Source organism: Budorcas taxicolor, chromosome 7, assembly GCF_023091745.1.
Source record: "Budorcas taxicolor isolate Tak-1 chromosome 7, Takin1.1, whole genome shotgun sequence".
Taxonomy (NCBI): domain Eukaryota; kingdom Metazoa; phylum Chordata; class Mammalia; order Artiodactyla; family Bovidae; genus Budorcas; species Budorcas taxicolor.
Genome location: NC_068916.1, coordinates 26602566 through 26619796, shown reverse-complemented (window position 1 = coordinate 26619796; position 17231 = coordinate 26602566). Strand labels below are relative to the sequence as shown.

Sequence of the window (17231 nt, the reverse complement as noted above, 5' to 3'; positions counted from 1 at the left end):
ACTATATAAAGAACTCTTAAATCAATAAGGAAGAAAAAACCTCTCAAATTTAAATTAGACAAAAGATACAGTAAAGTAATTCAGAGGCATGGAAACCTGATTGGCTAATAAGCATATGAGAATGTATTTATCCTTGTAATAACTGAGGAAGTGCATGATAAAGGAACATGATGTCATTTTTCACCATCTGATTGGCGAAAGTTTAGAAGTCTGACAATGTTGCATGTTGGATGAGAATGTGAAAGGAAGCCTCCACACACTGCTCTCAGGAGAGTAAGTTGGCAGAATAAATTTAGAGAGTGGTTTGGCTGTCTCTAGAGTAAAATTATTCTTTGTGTACACCATATGATTCAGTATTTTTACTTCTTTATTATTTGTATACCTTGGAGAAACCTTTGCATTCATGTATAGGGGATATAGTCTTTGCATCTTTGTAACAGTGAAAATTCAGAGATAAGTAAAAATGGCATTAAATAAGAGAAAAGATAAATTTATTGGAGATTGTTAACACAGTGTAATGCCATGTAACCATTCATTCCTATAAACTTCTATATAGTATTGATAATATACCATATTAATAAGTGTTATCAATATTAGTAGATCTCAGTATCATAATATTGGGTGAAAATCAAAATGCACAGTTATATACACATTTTTTTGTAAAAGTAATAAATAAAATGATTCAATACATTATTTCTGGACACACAGACTAGAAGGATACACATTAAAATCCTGACAGTGGTTCCTTCTGGAGAAGGAGTAGGGAAAGAACTGAAAAAAAAGGTACAAAGGAGATAAAAGGGACTTTATAATGTGTTATTTCTTTCATTAAGTGATGAAGCAAATGTGATGCACTGCTCATAACAGTTAATTCTAGGTTGTGGGTATGTAAGCCTTTGCTGTAGTATTAAATAGTACTTGTCTTCTGATTAATTTTTTTTTTTTTACTCAAGAAAACTTAAAATTTTCAGACCATCCTGTTAGCATTGAGGGTTTGAGGCCTGGTTTTCCTTACTGTTGGAGTTTAAGCAAATCATTTAAGGCCTTTCAGCCTCTCACATCCAGGATGGAGATAATAAGTATTTGCACAGTGATAGTCCTGAGTACATATCCTTCGGTACTCACCTCCAGCCCTCCTCCTCTGGGAGCCTTCCGCCGTCCTTGCTCTCCTCTGCCCAGAGGATATAAGGCCTCTGGATATAAGGCAATGGATGGAAGGCCTCTGTGTTCCTGGAGCATCCTGTGCATGGCAAGGCTTATTGTTGTTCCACTACTCGGTCATGTCTGACTCTGTGTCTGCCAGATTTCAGTCTGCCAGGCTTCCCTGTCCTTCACCATCTCCAGGAGTTTGCTCAGACTCATGTCCATTGAGTCAGGGATGCCATCCAATCATCTCATCCTCTGTTGTCCCCTTCTCCTTCTGCCCTCAATCTTTCCCAGTATCAGGGTCCTTTCCAAGAGTTGGCTCTTCACATCAGGTGGCCAAAGTATTGGAACTTCAGCTTCAGCATCAGACCTTCCAGTGAATATTCAGGGTTGATTTCCTTTAGGATGGACTGGTTTGATCTTCTTGCTGTCCAAGGGACTCTCAAGAGTCTTCTCCAACACCAAAGCAAGGCTTATTATATTAGCACGTTCTTTTCTGATAAGTCTCACTGTGGGCCAGTCTCTTCCAGTAGATAAAGAGAACTATAGGACAGGTCTTAGGGGGGAGCAATAGTAACTGCTCAACAAAAAGAACTTAGTAGCCATGGAAACTGCTTCAGTTCAGTTCAGTTCAGTTGCTCTTTGTGGCCGACTCTTTACGACCCCATGAATCGCAGCACGCCAGGCTTCTCTGTCCATCACCAACTCCCGGAGTTCACTCAGACTCACGTCCATCGAGTCAGTGATGCCATCCAGCCCACCTCATCCTCTGTTGTCCCCTTCTCCTCCCGCCCCCAATCCCTCCCAGCATCAGAGTCTTTTCCAATGAGTCAACTCTTCACAAGAGGTGGCCAAAGTACTGGAGTTTCAGCCCCAGCATCATTCCTTGCAAAGAAATCCCAGGGCTAATCTCCTTTAGAATGGACTGGTTGGATCTCCTTGCAGTCCAAGGGACTCTCAAGAGTCTTCTCCAGCACCACAGTTCAAAAGCATCAATTCTTCGGTGCTCAGCTTTCTTCACAGTCCAACTCTCACATCCATACATGACTACTGGAAAAACCATAGCCTTGACTAGATGGACCTTTGTTGGTAAAATAATATCTCTGCTTTTCATTATGCTATCTAGGTTGGAAACTGCTTAGTACATTTTTAATGAAAGAATGAATGAGCAAAAGAACAAAATTATAGCAAGACTTTCTAGAGCAAAATATCCTGTAATGGCTCTTGAAGTTGTTATTATGCTTTTGACTTCAGTGAATATAAATATAATCCCCCCAAATCCCTTACAAATCCCAGCCTAAAATTTATATCCCGGAGATTTTCCTGCACCGTGAATAGAGTCATCAATATGCTCTCATTGAGAGACATCAACATTTATATTTAGACACTTTAAAGAATAAACATTTCACTCCCTTTTCCCTGGCTCATCGCTTGGGATAAGCATCCACTGTAGTTAAAAAATGACAGTTCATGCTTCAAAACTTCATTTAATAAACATTTTTTTTGAAGAAGAATAAAGGTTCTCTCTCAGCCACTGAATAATATTAATATAAACAGCACTGGGTGGTTGTCAACAGCGATTGCTGGCAGTCTGTCAGCTCTCCAGCCGGCTTTTTGACATGTGAAGGACATGAGGTTTTAGTGCTTTCAGAGGATCTGGAAAATACATTTTTATTGTTCTTCTTCATGGATGGAGAAGCTTTACAAACTTGTTTTATTTTTAAAGCACTTGATGTTTTGAATGAGGATCTTTTCTTTTACATTAACAAAAGGGAATGACACACCATAGCCTTGTTAGCCTGAGGCACAAGGAATGAAATCACAGGGAGATAAAAGACCCTGAGGGAACCACGGCTTGGGAAGAAAGGGTATATGTTTCAGGAAGAATCGTGTTTTTCTATCCTTTGAGACAGCAAAAAATTATTTTGGTCTCTTCTAAAAGCTACTCACTCTATAGAGATACTTTCTTGAAAATGGCTTATTGGTGCTTTGTTTACAAATGAGACTATGAAAGGCTGAATTTTCTTTCCTGTTAATTTCTCTAATAATCACAGATTATCCTGTATTTAAAGTCAATGGAGAACATCACAGTGAAACTCCATGTAAAAATGTATTTTTACGTCCATATAGCTGACTGATATAACCTAATAGATGCTTGACATTTAGATCTTAAGGGCACTTATAGACATAGTTACTTTAAACAGCAACCCTGGTGAGGGTAGTTATGTATTATAAACTGACGTCACTTTCCCTATGATAAACATGAGTTCTAAGATTCAATACATTTTCCTGTTTTAAGTGTCTGGTAGAGATGGGTCGCACAGAGTCGGACACGACTGAAGTGACTTAGCAGCAGCAGCAGAGATGTATCCACAAGGTTCTAGAACTCCATATAGTTCCACAATTTTACTTCTTTGATTCCAGAAATATTAAACCAAGACAAAAGAAAAACAAAGAACAAAAAATGGACTACTCAGCTCATCTAGGGTTTGTTTAGCCCTAACACAAATATACAGAATTGAGCTCTTTTGTTATTCTGTATAATTCAGAACCAGTTGTTTTAAGAAAGTATATTATACTTCAAAATGTGTTCCAAGGCTGTTTCTGTGGTCTTGGTGGATGTAGATAAGCCGGGGAAAAATCAAGTGCTGGGATTGATGCCTTCTAATATGGCAGATCTTCGAGATTTTATTTATCACCATCTACTTCTTTACTCCAAGAGAACAATTTCTAAGAAGTTCACATATTTGTTTCTAAGTTTATCCTTTTACATTTCTGAGCTTCATGTGTGAGCCTGCACCTCTCTGGACACATTAATCATCAGCAAATGAGAAATTTCTAAATCCAGTTTTTAATTGACATTCAAGAATATGATGTAAATTAACACTGGGTTTCATCCCAGGCCTGAGCTTTTTCCAGTTGGCTTTATTTAAAAAAAATGGATGAAAAGAAGGATACCAGGGCTTGGTTTTTACTATATGGAGTTACTGGGCAAGTTGTTTTTTGGAATTCACATTGTGAGAACCAACTTGTCCTCTTTGGCGTGAATGATTCATGCAAGGCAAACAAATAATACAAATGACAGGCCTGTTACTCCAGCCTTATACACAGCTGGAGGATGTTTTTTTCAGGGTTGGGACATTTCACTGAGCCAGCCACGAAATAAAATTTCAGCTGCCACCAGATCTGTGCTGTGTCATACATACCAACAAGTATTTTAGATGTAATTAGTATGTTTCACTATCCCCATTTGACAGAAAATTAAGTATAATGAAAGTCAGGAACTTGTTCAGATTTCATGGCTAAGAAGTTGCTGTGTCCCCGCTAAGGTCCAGGCCTGTCCAGTGTTAAGTGACTGTACCCCAGCTAAGTGATTGATGAATTTTATAACAAGGTGAATGTGATGGTAAACATTACTCTTTTCTCTCAGGGAAAAATGATTTCATCCTTTTTTTTCCCCCTGATGAAGGAGTCCTTTGGGTAAGACACTGTATTAATGTGCCCTTATTCCTTTCTCTGGGAGTCTCTCTCCATTTAGTACGTCTCTGTATCTCTAATTGTTCTCCTTTCTTAATTCTTGGTCTATACAGAAACAAGAGATTTACTAAACCATCTCTCATTTGTTCAAAGATTTTTTCCTATGGCCTTGGTTTTGTCAGTACGTGTGTGGCTGTGGATGTGTTGGAACATTCCTTATCAAGCCATTCTGATGAGCCTGTACTAACACTTTGGAACCTGGGAACTGTCATTTAGGCAAACAAGTATTACTTCTCAAAACACCCGTGTAACTTTTGTCCTACACTGTTCCCCCTTGAAAAGCTGGCAAAAGCCAGTAACGTGCAATGGTAGCAGGAGCTGTAATTGTGTTGGTGACATGGGATGGTCTGCAGGGCATGTGCAAGATCACAGCTTGGGAGGCCTTGCTGGGTTTGGATTGAACTCTTGCTTTTGCTGCTTGAATACTAAGTGACTTTGAGCAAATTATCATCTAAGTCCATTTTTCACATGATATGGTGGAACAATTATACCTCGCTCATTGAGTTATGAGGATAAGATGAAATAGCTGCATATGCTGACACATCTTCAAAACTCAATGCATCTTGAAATCGCTTCTCTCTTTCCCAGTTTCTTGCATGGAAAGCTAGACTGAGGGTTTGAAGTAGGTTCAGTTCAGATCAGTTCAGTCGCTCAGTCATGTCCAACTCTTTGCGACCCCATGGATCGCAGCACGCCAGGCCTCCCTGTTCATCACCAACTCCGGGAGTTCACCCAAACTCATGTCCATCGAGTCAGTAACACCATCCAGCCATCTCCTCCTCTGTCGTCCCCTTCTCCTCCTGCCCCCAATCCCTCCCAGCACCAGGGTCTTTTCCAATGAGTCAACTCTTCACAAGAGGTGGCCAAAGTATTGGAGTTTCAGCTTTAGCATCAGTCCTTCCAATGAACACCTAGGACTGGTCTCCTTTAGGATGGACTGGTTGGATCTCCTAGCAGTCCAAGGGACTCTCAAGAGTCTTCTCCAACACCACAGTTCAAAAGCATCAATTCTTTGGTGCTCAGCCTTCTTCACAGTCCAACTCTCACATCCATACATGACCACAGGAAAAACCATAGCCTTGACTAGACGGACCTGAAGTAGGTTAGGAGGGAAGAATGTACCTAGAATTGTGATAATGGTTTTGCAGGTTTCTCTGCTTGTCTATGGAATGAGGTTCATGATATTGTACAGGAGACAGGGATCAAGACCATCCCCATGGAAAAGAAATGCAAAAAAGCAAAATGGCTGTCTGGGGAGGCCTTACAAATAGCTGTGAAAAGAAGAGAAGCAAAAAGCAAGGGAGAAAAGGAAAGATATAAGCATCTGAATGCAGAGTTCCAAAGAATAGCAAGGAGAGATAAGAAAGCTTTCCTTAGCAATCAATGCAAAGAAATAGAGGAAAAGAACAGAATGGGAAAGACTAGAGATCTCTTCAAAAAAATTAAAGATACCAAGGGAACATTTCATGCAAAGATGGTCTTGATAAAGGACAGAAATGGTAGGGACCTAGCAGAAGCAGAAGATATTAAGAAGAGGTGGAAAGAAGAACTGTACAAAAAAGAGCTTCACGACCAAGATAATCACGATGGCGAGATCACTCACCTAGAGCCAGACATCCTGGAATGTGAAGTCAAATGGGCCTTAGGAAGCTTCACTACAAACAAAGCTAGTGGAGGTGATGGAATTCCAGTTGAGCTCTTTCAAATCCTGGAAGATGATGCTCTGAAAGTGCTGCACTCAATATGCCAGCAAATTTGGAAAACTCAGCAGTGGCCACAGGACTGGAAAAGGTCAGTTTTCATTCCAATCCCAAAGAAAGGCAATGCCAAATAATGCTCAAACTACCGCACAATTGCACTGATCTCACACACTAGTAACGTAATGCTCAAAATTCTCCAAGCCAGGCTTCAGCAATACGTGAACCATGAACTTCCAGATGTTCAGGCTGGTTTTAGAAAAGGCAGAAGAACCAGAGATCAAATTTCCAACATCCACTGGATCATCAAAAAAGCAAGAGAGTTCCCGAAAAGCATCTATTTCTGCTTTATTGACTATGCCAAAGCCTTTGACTATGTGGATCACAATAAACTGTGGAAAATTATGAATGAGATGGGAATACCAGACCACCTAACCTGCCTCTTGAGAAATCTGTATGCAGGTCAGGAAGCAACAGTTAGAACTGGACATGGAACAACAGACTGGTTCCAAATAGGAAAAGGAGTCCATCAAGGCTGTATATTGTCACCCTGCTTATTTAACTTCTATGCAGAGTACATCATGAGAAACGCTGGGCTGGAAGAAGCACAAGCTGGAATCAGGATTGCCAGGCAAAAAATCAATAACCTCAGATATGCAGATGACACCACCCTTATGGCAGAAAGTGAAGAGGAACTAAAAAGCCTCTTGATGAAAGTGAAAGAGGAGAGTGAAAAAGTTGGCCTAAAGCTCAACATTCAGAAGACGAAGATCATGGCAACTGGTCCCGTCACTTCATGGGAAATAGATGTGGAAACAGTGTCAGACTTTATTTTTTTGGGCTCCAAAATCAGTGCAGATGGTGACTGCAGCCAGGAAATTAAAAGCCACTCCTTGGAAGAAAAGTTATGACCAACCTAGACAGTATATTCAAAAGCAGAGATATTACTTTGCCGACTAAGGTCCGTCTAGTCAAGGCTATGGTTTTTCCTGTGGCCATGTATGGATGTGAGAGTTGGACTGTGAAGAAGGCTGAGTGCCAAAGAATTGATGCTTTTGAACTGTGGTGTTGGAGAAGACTCTTGAGAGTCGCTTGGACTGCAAGGAGATCCAACCAGTCCATTCTGAAGGAGATCAGCCCTGGGATTTCTTTGGAAGGAATGATCCTGAAGCTGAAGCTCCAGTACTTTGGCCACCTCTTGTGAAGAGTTGACTCATTGGAAAAGACTTTGATGCTAGGAGGGATTGAGGGCAGGAGAAGAAGGGGACGACAGAGGATGAGATGGCTGGACAACATCACTGACTCCATGGACATGAGTTTGAGTGAACTCCGGGAGTTGGTGATGGACTGGGAGGCCTGGTGTGCTGCGATTCATGGGGTCACAAAGAGTCGGACACAACTGAGCGACTGAACTGAACTGAACTGAGCTGAACTGAACTGCTTGTCCAAGTTAGTTACCCTGTTCTGTGTGTGCTCTCACTTTCACTCACTCACCACCTGCATCTTGAAAGCAGCCCTGTACCAGGTACTGTGTGGACCTATTTTTCTGGTCAGAGTACTCAACTAATGGCATCAGTACTCAACTAATAGCATCACAGTGAGCCTACTGGCTTTTTTGATTACATAGAATCATTTTCAACTTACAGCTCTTCAGATCTGATCATCCCCTTCATTTTATTTTCTCTTTGAGAAACACCCTATGTTTTCACCTCTGAGATAATTTCCTGTTCTTAGTGCCCCTCGATGTTGAGTCACTGGCTGACCCCATAAGCTTGCTCAGGGAAGGTCTTATCATTGGCTGCTCCACCTTAATGGATCATATTAGATGAAACACATCATTGTGAGGTATTATGTTTGACCAAAATACTTAATTTCACTGCCTCAGGAGCAGAATGGCCTTGTGACCAGTGTCTGGACTTTTGTTTGCCGACAACCTTGGGTTTGAATACTGATGCCACAGCTGAGTGTTTTTGGATGTTTTACCTAAGTGTTCTCATCCTAAATAACCTCTGTGTGCTAAAGGTGATAATTATACCACTTTGTTGGTGCTGTAAGGACTAGAGAGAGGTGGGTAAAGCACGGAGCATAGGGCATGACACAGTACAGATGCTTAGCAGATCCAACTATTTAAAAACAGAACTGTTCACTTGCTTTTCTCCTCCCACCAGAAGGATACATTCAATTGCAGAGAATTTAGAAAATCTAGTTAATTCAGATGAATTAGAGAAAAATCACACACAGTCTTAAGATCCAGAATAACCAAGTGGTCCCTTATGACCACAGACCTTTTCAGTATCTGTCTCTGTGTCTTTTTCATTCTCCCTCTTCTCCTCTCTCCCCCACACATTAGGGTCAGTCATATACAGTTGCCGACATGAGGTCATTTGTAACCTAAATTAATGACAGTTTCATGTAGTTGATTCTAGTCTAAAATTGAATCATGTGATACATATTTTTAGTCTACTTTTTACAGTTAACAATATTTACAAACATCTTTCAAGTTCACTGGGACTTCCCATGTGGCTCAGCTGGTAAAGAATCCACCTGCAATGTGGAGACCTGGGTTTGATCCCTGGGTTGGGAAGATCCCCTGGAGAAGGGAAAGGGTACCCACTCCAGTATTTTGGCCTCAGGAATTCCATGGACTGTATAATCCATGGGGTCTCAAAGAGTCAGACACAACTGAGCAATTTTCACCTTCACTTTTCAAGTTCACTAAGTATTCTTCTCTAATATCACTTTCAATTGATGCATGGTATTCCATTGTATGATTATAGCAAATTTTTTTTACCAGTCTTCTACTTCTAGAAAATTAGGTTGTTTCAAATTTTTTTTGTTATTATAGACAGCACTGGGATAAACATCCTTATAGCTTTGGGGGAGGGGGGGTAGAATATTGTGGTTTAGAAAACAGACAGGAGATCTGTTCTTCACTCTTTTTACCTGTATGACTTTAAGCATATCAACTGTTCTCGGTTTCTTCAATAAAATAAGGGTGACTGTAGTCCCTGCTTCATAGGGACACTGGTCGTTCATCTGTCTCAGGTGCTTTCAACAGTATCGATGGTCACAATTTGTAAATATTATTAATGAGTTAACTATAGTGGATTGATGTTGTCTTTATATACTTATATTTGTTTCCTTTGGAAAAATCCCCAAAGATGAATTTATGAGTCAAGGGCTTCTGATATATTTTCCCAGGCTAATCTCTAAACTGGATATAGTATCCGAACTCCCACAGTAGTGCATAGAGTGCTGGTGTTCCCAGAAAGGGAGTTATTATCATCCTCACTGTAAGGATCAAGCTCATTGTCATTATTATACTACTTCATGACTCAGGGGCACAGTTTTTCACAGCTTAATATCTCCGACTCATTGGAAAAGACGCTCATGCTGGGAAAGATTGAAGGCAAAAGGAGAAGAGGATGGCAGAGGATGAGATCTTTAGATAGCATCACCAACTCAATGGACATGAACTTGAGCAAACTCCGGGACACAGTGAAGGATAGGGAAGTCTGGTGTGTTGCGGTCCATGGGGTCACAAAGAGTCAGACATGACTTCGCAACTGAACAACAACAGCAACATCTCTGAATCAGAATGCTTCTCATTATCATTGTCAGCCAGGTGACTGCCAGGACATGCTTGTATGAAACCTTCTGCTGACATTTGATAAATGTAGAAGGGTGTCTATGTGTCTTAGTTCAGTTCAGTCCAGTTGCTCAGTCGTGTCCGACTCTTTGCGACCCCATGAATCGCAGCACGCCAGGCCTGTGTCTTAACATCTGTGAAATTCAGTTTGAGAGCTATGAAAAAAGGCAAACATATATAAAAACTGTGATCTAAGTGCAAAGTTACTGTCATGGAAAACACACAATGCGTTTTTCAAAGAGCATCTCAGGTTGGGTCTGTAGAATGTACCTGAAGCTCGGAGGTTCTGGACTGAGTGTGGCAGGCTGGGGAGGACTGATGGAGAGGACATGTCTAATATCTCTTCCTCTCTGCTTATTTCTGTTCTTCTTTTTGTTATGCACACAGCTAAGAAAGATGATGAGGGCCATGATGTAATAGTGTAGAACCCCAACAGAGCATTCATGATTGTCTTTTCAAACCCTTTTGGCTGTTGCACGTATCATTCTTTCTGAATGTAAAACTGCCTGCAGCCTCCCTCTTGCAGTTCCTCCTTTTTTCTACGTACAGATCCTTCACAGTTCACCTATATATGGTTCTCTGTGCCATTAGGTCTCATCTTAGACATCATTTTGTTAGGGAAGCCTTTCCCTACTCACCAACACTAGTTAATGTCATCCCTGTGTTTTCCAGCCCATATGCTTACCTTACTGCTTATCACAGGGTATTTATGCTCTTGCCTACTAACTTGACACCTTGTCATTAAACTGTAAGCTTGTAGAAATATGAGCTTTATTATTCTTGTTTGAAGTCAAGGTCTAGTACCACGCCTGGCAGAAAGCATGTACTTAAAAGATTTAGGCTTGAGTCAATTTCAGTCCCTAGCCCATGAGTGTAACCTCTGGTCATTAGAAGTTACAGCCATAAGGGCCCAGGGTTAAGTCCATTCTCTTCAGTGCTCTGCTAGTTGTCGTTAAGGGTTTGTAGCCTGGACTGTACACTTCTGATATTGCATAGTAGTTTAAAATTCCTTTTATTTATTTAACTTATTATGAGAGCTTCTTAGAGTAAGCTGTCTATGCTGAGACCCTCGATAAGCTGTCTCCTGAAATATCTGCATGAATCTGGGCACATGGCATGTGACAGCCTGTTTCTAGCTGTTAGCACAATGAGAGCTGAAACCAGAAGCTGTAAAGGAGGCATCACCCCCTTATTAGCATCTGAGTTCTTTAATCTGAAACAAAATTTTGTTCATTTACCTTTTCCTGTTAGGCTATTCAAGCTATTTCCATGTTAACTACATTGTTTTTTTTTTAATGTATTTTATTGAAGTATAATTGATTTACAATGTTGTGTTAATTTCTGATGTACAACACAGTGGTTCAGTTATACATATATTTTTAAAAAGGTTGTCAGTGGGAGAAACCAAGCTAGTCCCTTTTTCTTGAGGAGTGAAACATTTGCCCCTTGAAATTTGGGTGAAATGTTAACTAAAAGATGCCAGATAATTTGAGTTCACCCTTTTCAAACTGTCTTTCCAAATGCAGTAGTTAAATTCAGGATGATTGTCCAAGCTTGGCATTAAACATAAGAAACAAATGCTGCCTCTTGTCAGGACACTCAGCATACTCTTGTGTATGTAGTAATCAGGGAAGAAAGCTGGCTTTTGTGTGATAAACTGTGTAACTCACTGGGGTACATTTAACAGTGGATGTACTGAAGCAATTAAATCTGACAAATCAAAAAAGGAAGTCACAGTGTCGCCTACATTCAAGCCAGGCTTCTGTATCTTACTTACTCTACTTCCTGTCTGTTTTTCTGTAGACTTCTGTCTGTGGATTTTCCTCCCAACGGAGTCCATGTTGGTGCCTCGTACTCACATTGTGAGGCATATGTATCAATGGCTTTTTTAGGGAAATACAACCCCGAGGGGAGAAGCTGTCACTTCAAAGCATGCCACAATGCTTAGACACAGCCAGAAAATTAACCATGTCGGCACGATAATGTTTCCTTAATGCTTTAACCCTTTCTTTGATGCTGATGTGTGTGTATGTGTGCGCTCAGTAGTATCTGACTCTTTGCGACTCCGTTGACTGTAGCCGCCAACCTCCTCTGTCCATGGGATTTTCCAGCAAGATTACTGGAATGGGTTGCCATTTCCTTCTCCAGGGGATCTTCCCAACCCAGGGATCGATCTCATGTCTCTTGACTACTGTGTTACGTAGATGGATGGATTGATGCTGATGGTCATCAGTTTCTGCTATAAACTTGTTTCTACCACAAGGAGATATCTTACGAGTTTTGTTTTTGTCTGATCATAATAGAACTGATATCTGCCTGACTACTGTGTTGGGAGAGAAGCTGTTGAAGGGGGTGGGCAAATAAATGAATTATGAAGGAGAGGAGAGACCAGCTCTGTCCCCTCAGTACTTGGCTGCTTCTTACCACTCACCTCTTATTGTAAAATATACTCTATAAAATGTATATGCTCCAGCCCACCCTTAAACCCAGTTTCACAGTGAAGGGAAAGGACTCTAACCCTTCATGAGTTGTTATTTGGTTTGTCTGTTTTAATTCTTTTAACATGATCATGATATCCTTATTAAGGTAGATTTATTAGCTACATTGTTTTCTTGCGTCAATTAATTAATTCTCCATTATACATAAGGAAAAATGTATCTTTAATTTAAAATGAGGTTCCCGGAAGTTGAAAGGAATATGGACATTTTGGAGAGGATTCAGCAGAGAAAATGTGTGAAATTGAATAAACTTTAAAAAATGCATCAAAGTATTGAAGTTGTATTTAGTATACATTTGTGCTATACTGGCATCAAGGATGTATTTACATTTAAGGAGTAAAATCATTTATAATATAGAGAACAATGCTACACTAGGTTGACTATACTGTGAAGACGATGTTGGGGGAAGGGAGGATCAAATTATAGAATAATGCCTTTGACTTACATAGAGTGATTTTCCTTACTCTTAGGACTGATGAACCAGGGCACTAGTTACAAAGGACTTGTTTACTTTGGGGGAACCTTCAGAACAAGATAGATTCCTTTCCAACTGAGATAGCTGGGAGGATTTCAAAAAACACACCATGTAATCTTTTTAAGAATGGATCTTAGATTGAAAGAATTAAAACTGAAAGAAAAAGGAGTGTTGTCCACATCCACAGGCAATTAAAAAAAAAACACTACTCATATGAATAATAGTTAAGCTGAAATCTCATCGTGGAACCATAACCTAATCTTATTTTGTGAAAGAAGATTGTTCTTAGGTAATTGCTTTCTTGATCTGCTTTAGGTTCAATAATTCTTTCTCACTGCTTTTATTTAATTGTGTTAAAGTATGTTAATTAAAGTACTAATAAGACTAAAGCCATACTTATTAGAAATGGAATTATTCATTTAAATTTTTTGATATTATGAAATGAAAGGTAGGTTCTAATACTGGAAGATGAATCCTGCAAGTCTAAAAAGTTGTTTCCTGTGTACCTAGTTTTGTTTTTTTCAATAGTTTATTCTGTATCTGACATTACAAAATTTTTATGAGATGAAACTTTGTTTCATCATAAAGGCAATTTATCCTAGGAACTCTAGGCAGGGTACTTCTTCCCCAGTGATTTTTATAGCATCTAATTAATAAATGGATGACTGACTAGGCAATGCATGTTAAGGGTAGACTTTGCTTATTGTCACCCTTGATAAATTTTAGAATGTTTGCAACTGAAGTTTTTTTCTTCTCTGCTTTTTCCAGCTCTTCGACTTGAATCAAAGCCATTATTCCTTTTCTTGGGAAATGCATCTTAAAGCTTTTTAAATGCTTTTTTTTTTTGCCTTTGTCTTTCCTGGTTTTATCTACCTCTTATCTGTTTATTTGCTGTCCACTTTCAGGTTCTGGTTTGTTATATTTTTAGAATAAGTCAATGACTTAAACATTTTAGTCAGTTTTTCTTTCCTGCCTTTTCTGGTTACCTCCCAGTCACACATATTTTGACTGATTTATTGTAAAGCACATCAATTTCCTTTTCGGGAGCTCAGCCCAGGCCCATAGCTAGCAGGATCAGCCTACCCCACAGTGGACTGCATGTGGGTCATTTCTCTGTCCCTCTGGTCACTGAGTGAGTCCAGGCCTCCTCACTAAGCCGCTGACTACCATGCTTCTTGCTCGGTCTCCTGGCTCTTGTCAGCTCCTTCCTGCCCTTTCTTCATGCTGCAGGCAGCTGATCTTACTAGAAGGCAAATCTCCATTGACCCTCAGTGCTTAAAATCCTTTATTACCAATCCTCTGTCAACTAGATACAATCCAAACTTCTTGATGTGTATAAAACCCCTGCATAAGCTGACCATTCCCACCTGCCTAGTCAGCCTCCTCTCTGCCCACAACTGCTCACACCCTCCCCAAGCCAGTGACTCTGCCCATATCACACACAACCCTCCAGGTGCAGGGAGCAGGCTGAGCGCAGGCCTCAAGCGATGCTTGAGGAATGCAGTGATAGAAAGTGGTCCAGTGCTGAGCACCGGTGAAATATTGCTGTAGGTGTGTACCCAAGCCCTGCTGCTCAGTGGAGAAATGGTGAGAAAGGGGTCATCTAGCCCACTTTCTCCAAGGGGAGAGGAAAGCTGGTATTGAAGAACTTGCCGTTATCCACACCCACACTCTGATGCCCTCCAATGTTTCTTTCCCCAACCTCAGCCTGCGACGGTGATCACTGGGGGCCTCACTGCAGCAGCCGGTGCCAGTGCAAAAATGGGGCCCTGTGCAACCCCATCACGGGGGCTTGCCACTGCGCTGCGGGCTTCCGGGGCTGGCGCTGTGAGGAGCGCTGTGAGCAGGGCACCTACGGTAACGATTGCCACCAGAGATGCCAGTGCCAGAATGGAGCGACCTGCGACCATGTCACGGGGGAGTGCCGCTGCCCACCCGGATACACTGGAGCCTTGTAAGTGATGCGCCCCTGGGCAGCCTGGCAGAGCCCTCCCACCCTCTCTGTTCCCGCTGCTGCCAGCCTCATATTCCTGTACTTCTGTCTCTCTGGCTGCCTAAGGAGTTACTGAGGGGACAGGACTCCAGGCAGTGACGGCTGCCAGGTGCTCCTGCTGTTTGTCGAGCCTCAGAGCCCAGTCAGGGTCTCAGAACCAGCTTCCATGCATTCCTTTGACAGGGCAGGGATAGAGGGGCCTGGATGTTGTATTGAGTAGCAATATTTGGGGTTTCTGGGGCAGATTTGGGTTTCACTTTGACACTCCCGCAATTGCATTCATTTTACACTTTTGGCTATTAATGGTCCATGTGGTTCTGCTCTGTGTGGCAGTTAATTAGATGGATAAAAGAGGACGAGTTCAGTGCCTTAGAGAAGGAAATAGATGTTAGAAGTAGTTTATGCTCAAAGGTTAGCTCGGTTATTTAAGGCTTGTAGATATGTAGGTGTTGTTTTGTGAATATAAAAAGACTTGTATCACATTTGTGTAGTATATGTGCACACAGTTTAATTCTTTCTGGAAAACGTAGAAGCAAGTATTTAATCTCTACTGGGTTATGCTTAGTTGCTCAGTTGTGTCCGACTCTTGGCAACACCATGAACTGTAGCCCACCAGGCTCCTCTGTCTATGGGGATTCTCCAGGCAAGAATACTAGAGTGGGTTGCCATGACCTCCTCCAGGGAATCTTCCCAACTCAGGGATGGAACCCAGGCCTCCTGCATTGGAGGCAGATTCTTTACTGTCTGAGCCACCAGGGAATCTCAAGAACACTGGAGTGGGTAGCCTATACCTTCTCCAGGGAATCTTCCCGGCCCAGAAATTGAACCGAGGTCTCCTGCATTGCGGGTGGATTCTTTACCAGCTGAGCTCCCAAGGAAGCCCTTGTCTCTACTACTTTCTTTATTTTGTGGGAAGGGCATTCTTTGGTTTTCTTGTATTAGCAAACAGACTAAGAGGCAGAATTTGCCCAAAAAAGTGAGATTTAAAAAATCTTGTTCCCTTACTGAGAAAATCACACCTGTAAATCACAGAACTAAAACTTGAAAAAAATGTGGCTGATTAGGTAGCTGCTTCCTCCTGACAGGGTTAAGGCTGTAAAGTATAGCTAAAGAAAAAACTGAATTAGCCAAGAAAGCCCTGATTTTCAGAAAAATGGATGAGCATCTCAGACTATTTAATTGTTAATGTTGCTTTTATGGGTTTTTATCAAGGTCCCAGTTGAATAAGGCTTCGAGAAATTTGAAGCAATTTCATAGGAGAGTAAAAAAGGGAAAGGCTTAGACTAGGAGGTATATTCATTCAATATGGAGGAGGCTCATCATTTTGAAGAAGAGAATGCTAAAAATTGAGTGCAAGGAATATGTACTGATTAGGTGATGTGAAGATGTTTCTTTCTTCTTTGAGATTAGAACAAACACACCAAGTACACTTCCAGTGTAACCCATGGGCTTTTTGAGAGTTGCATGCATAGTTCCTATCACTAAGGAGTGTGTGGCCAGCGAGAGTCATCTCTCTGATAGGACAGATTCTCCTCAAATTGAAATGGTTTCAGTAGAAAATATCCCCCAAAAGGGAAGGAGTAGGTGACCCCTTGACCCTTCCAGTCAATATGATTGGTGCTCTTGATGTTAATGAAACGAACAATATTGAACAGAGGAGCTTGTCTGTTTTAGGGTCCTGGGTGCTGCTGTGTTTGTGAACCTAAGGGTCGTAGGTTGGGATAAACTATGGTGTCCTTTGTCACATGTTAATCCCTCAGCTGTGAGGATCTTTGTCCCCCTGGCAAGCATGGACCACAGTGTGAGCAGAGATGCCCATGCCAGAATGGAGGCGTATGTCATCACGTCACTGGAGAGTGCTCTTGTCCTTCTGGTTGGCTGGTAAGCATCCCACCCCACCCACCAAAGCCCCCTGTTTCAGGATACCCGAGTGAAAATGCACGGGGAGAACTTTAATACAAAAGAATGTCACATCAATGGATAAAAATTTCAAAACTGGAAATACCCGACCATTTCAAAGCAGGAATTTTTTAGTCCAGAGAAGGCAGAAGGTGATTAAATCCTGAACTTGAAGTTTACTAAGGGTCCTCATGGAAAAGTTAGTAGGCCATCTGTCCTGCATCTCCCTTCAGGATATAAAAGGGAAATATCTTGCCTTTCACATGACAGCAAAAGCTGTTAAACACTGTAAGTATTCAAATCAAATAAGCATTTCATAATTATGTTCTATGGATCA

General features: G+C 41.2%; 1 protein-coding gene across 1 annotated transcript in view; it reads left to right on the top strand.

Moving 5' to 3' along the window:
* The window catches only part of MEGF10 (multiple EGF like domains 10), a 137590-nt gene that overhangs the window by 62100 nt on the left and 58259 nt on the right, over positions 1–17231 (top strand). The window contains exons 5-6 of the mRNA XM_052643017.1: positions 14710–14956; positions 16756–16876. Coding sequence (XP_052498977.1) covers positions 14710–14956; positions 16756–16876 — 368 coding nt within the window. The remainder of the gene's footprint in view (positions 1–14709; positions 14957–16755; positions 16877–17231) is intronic.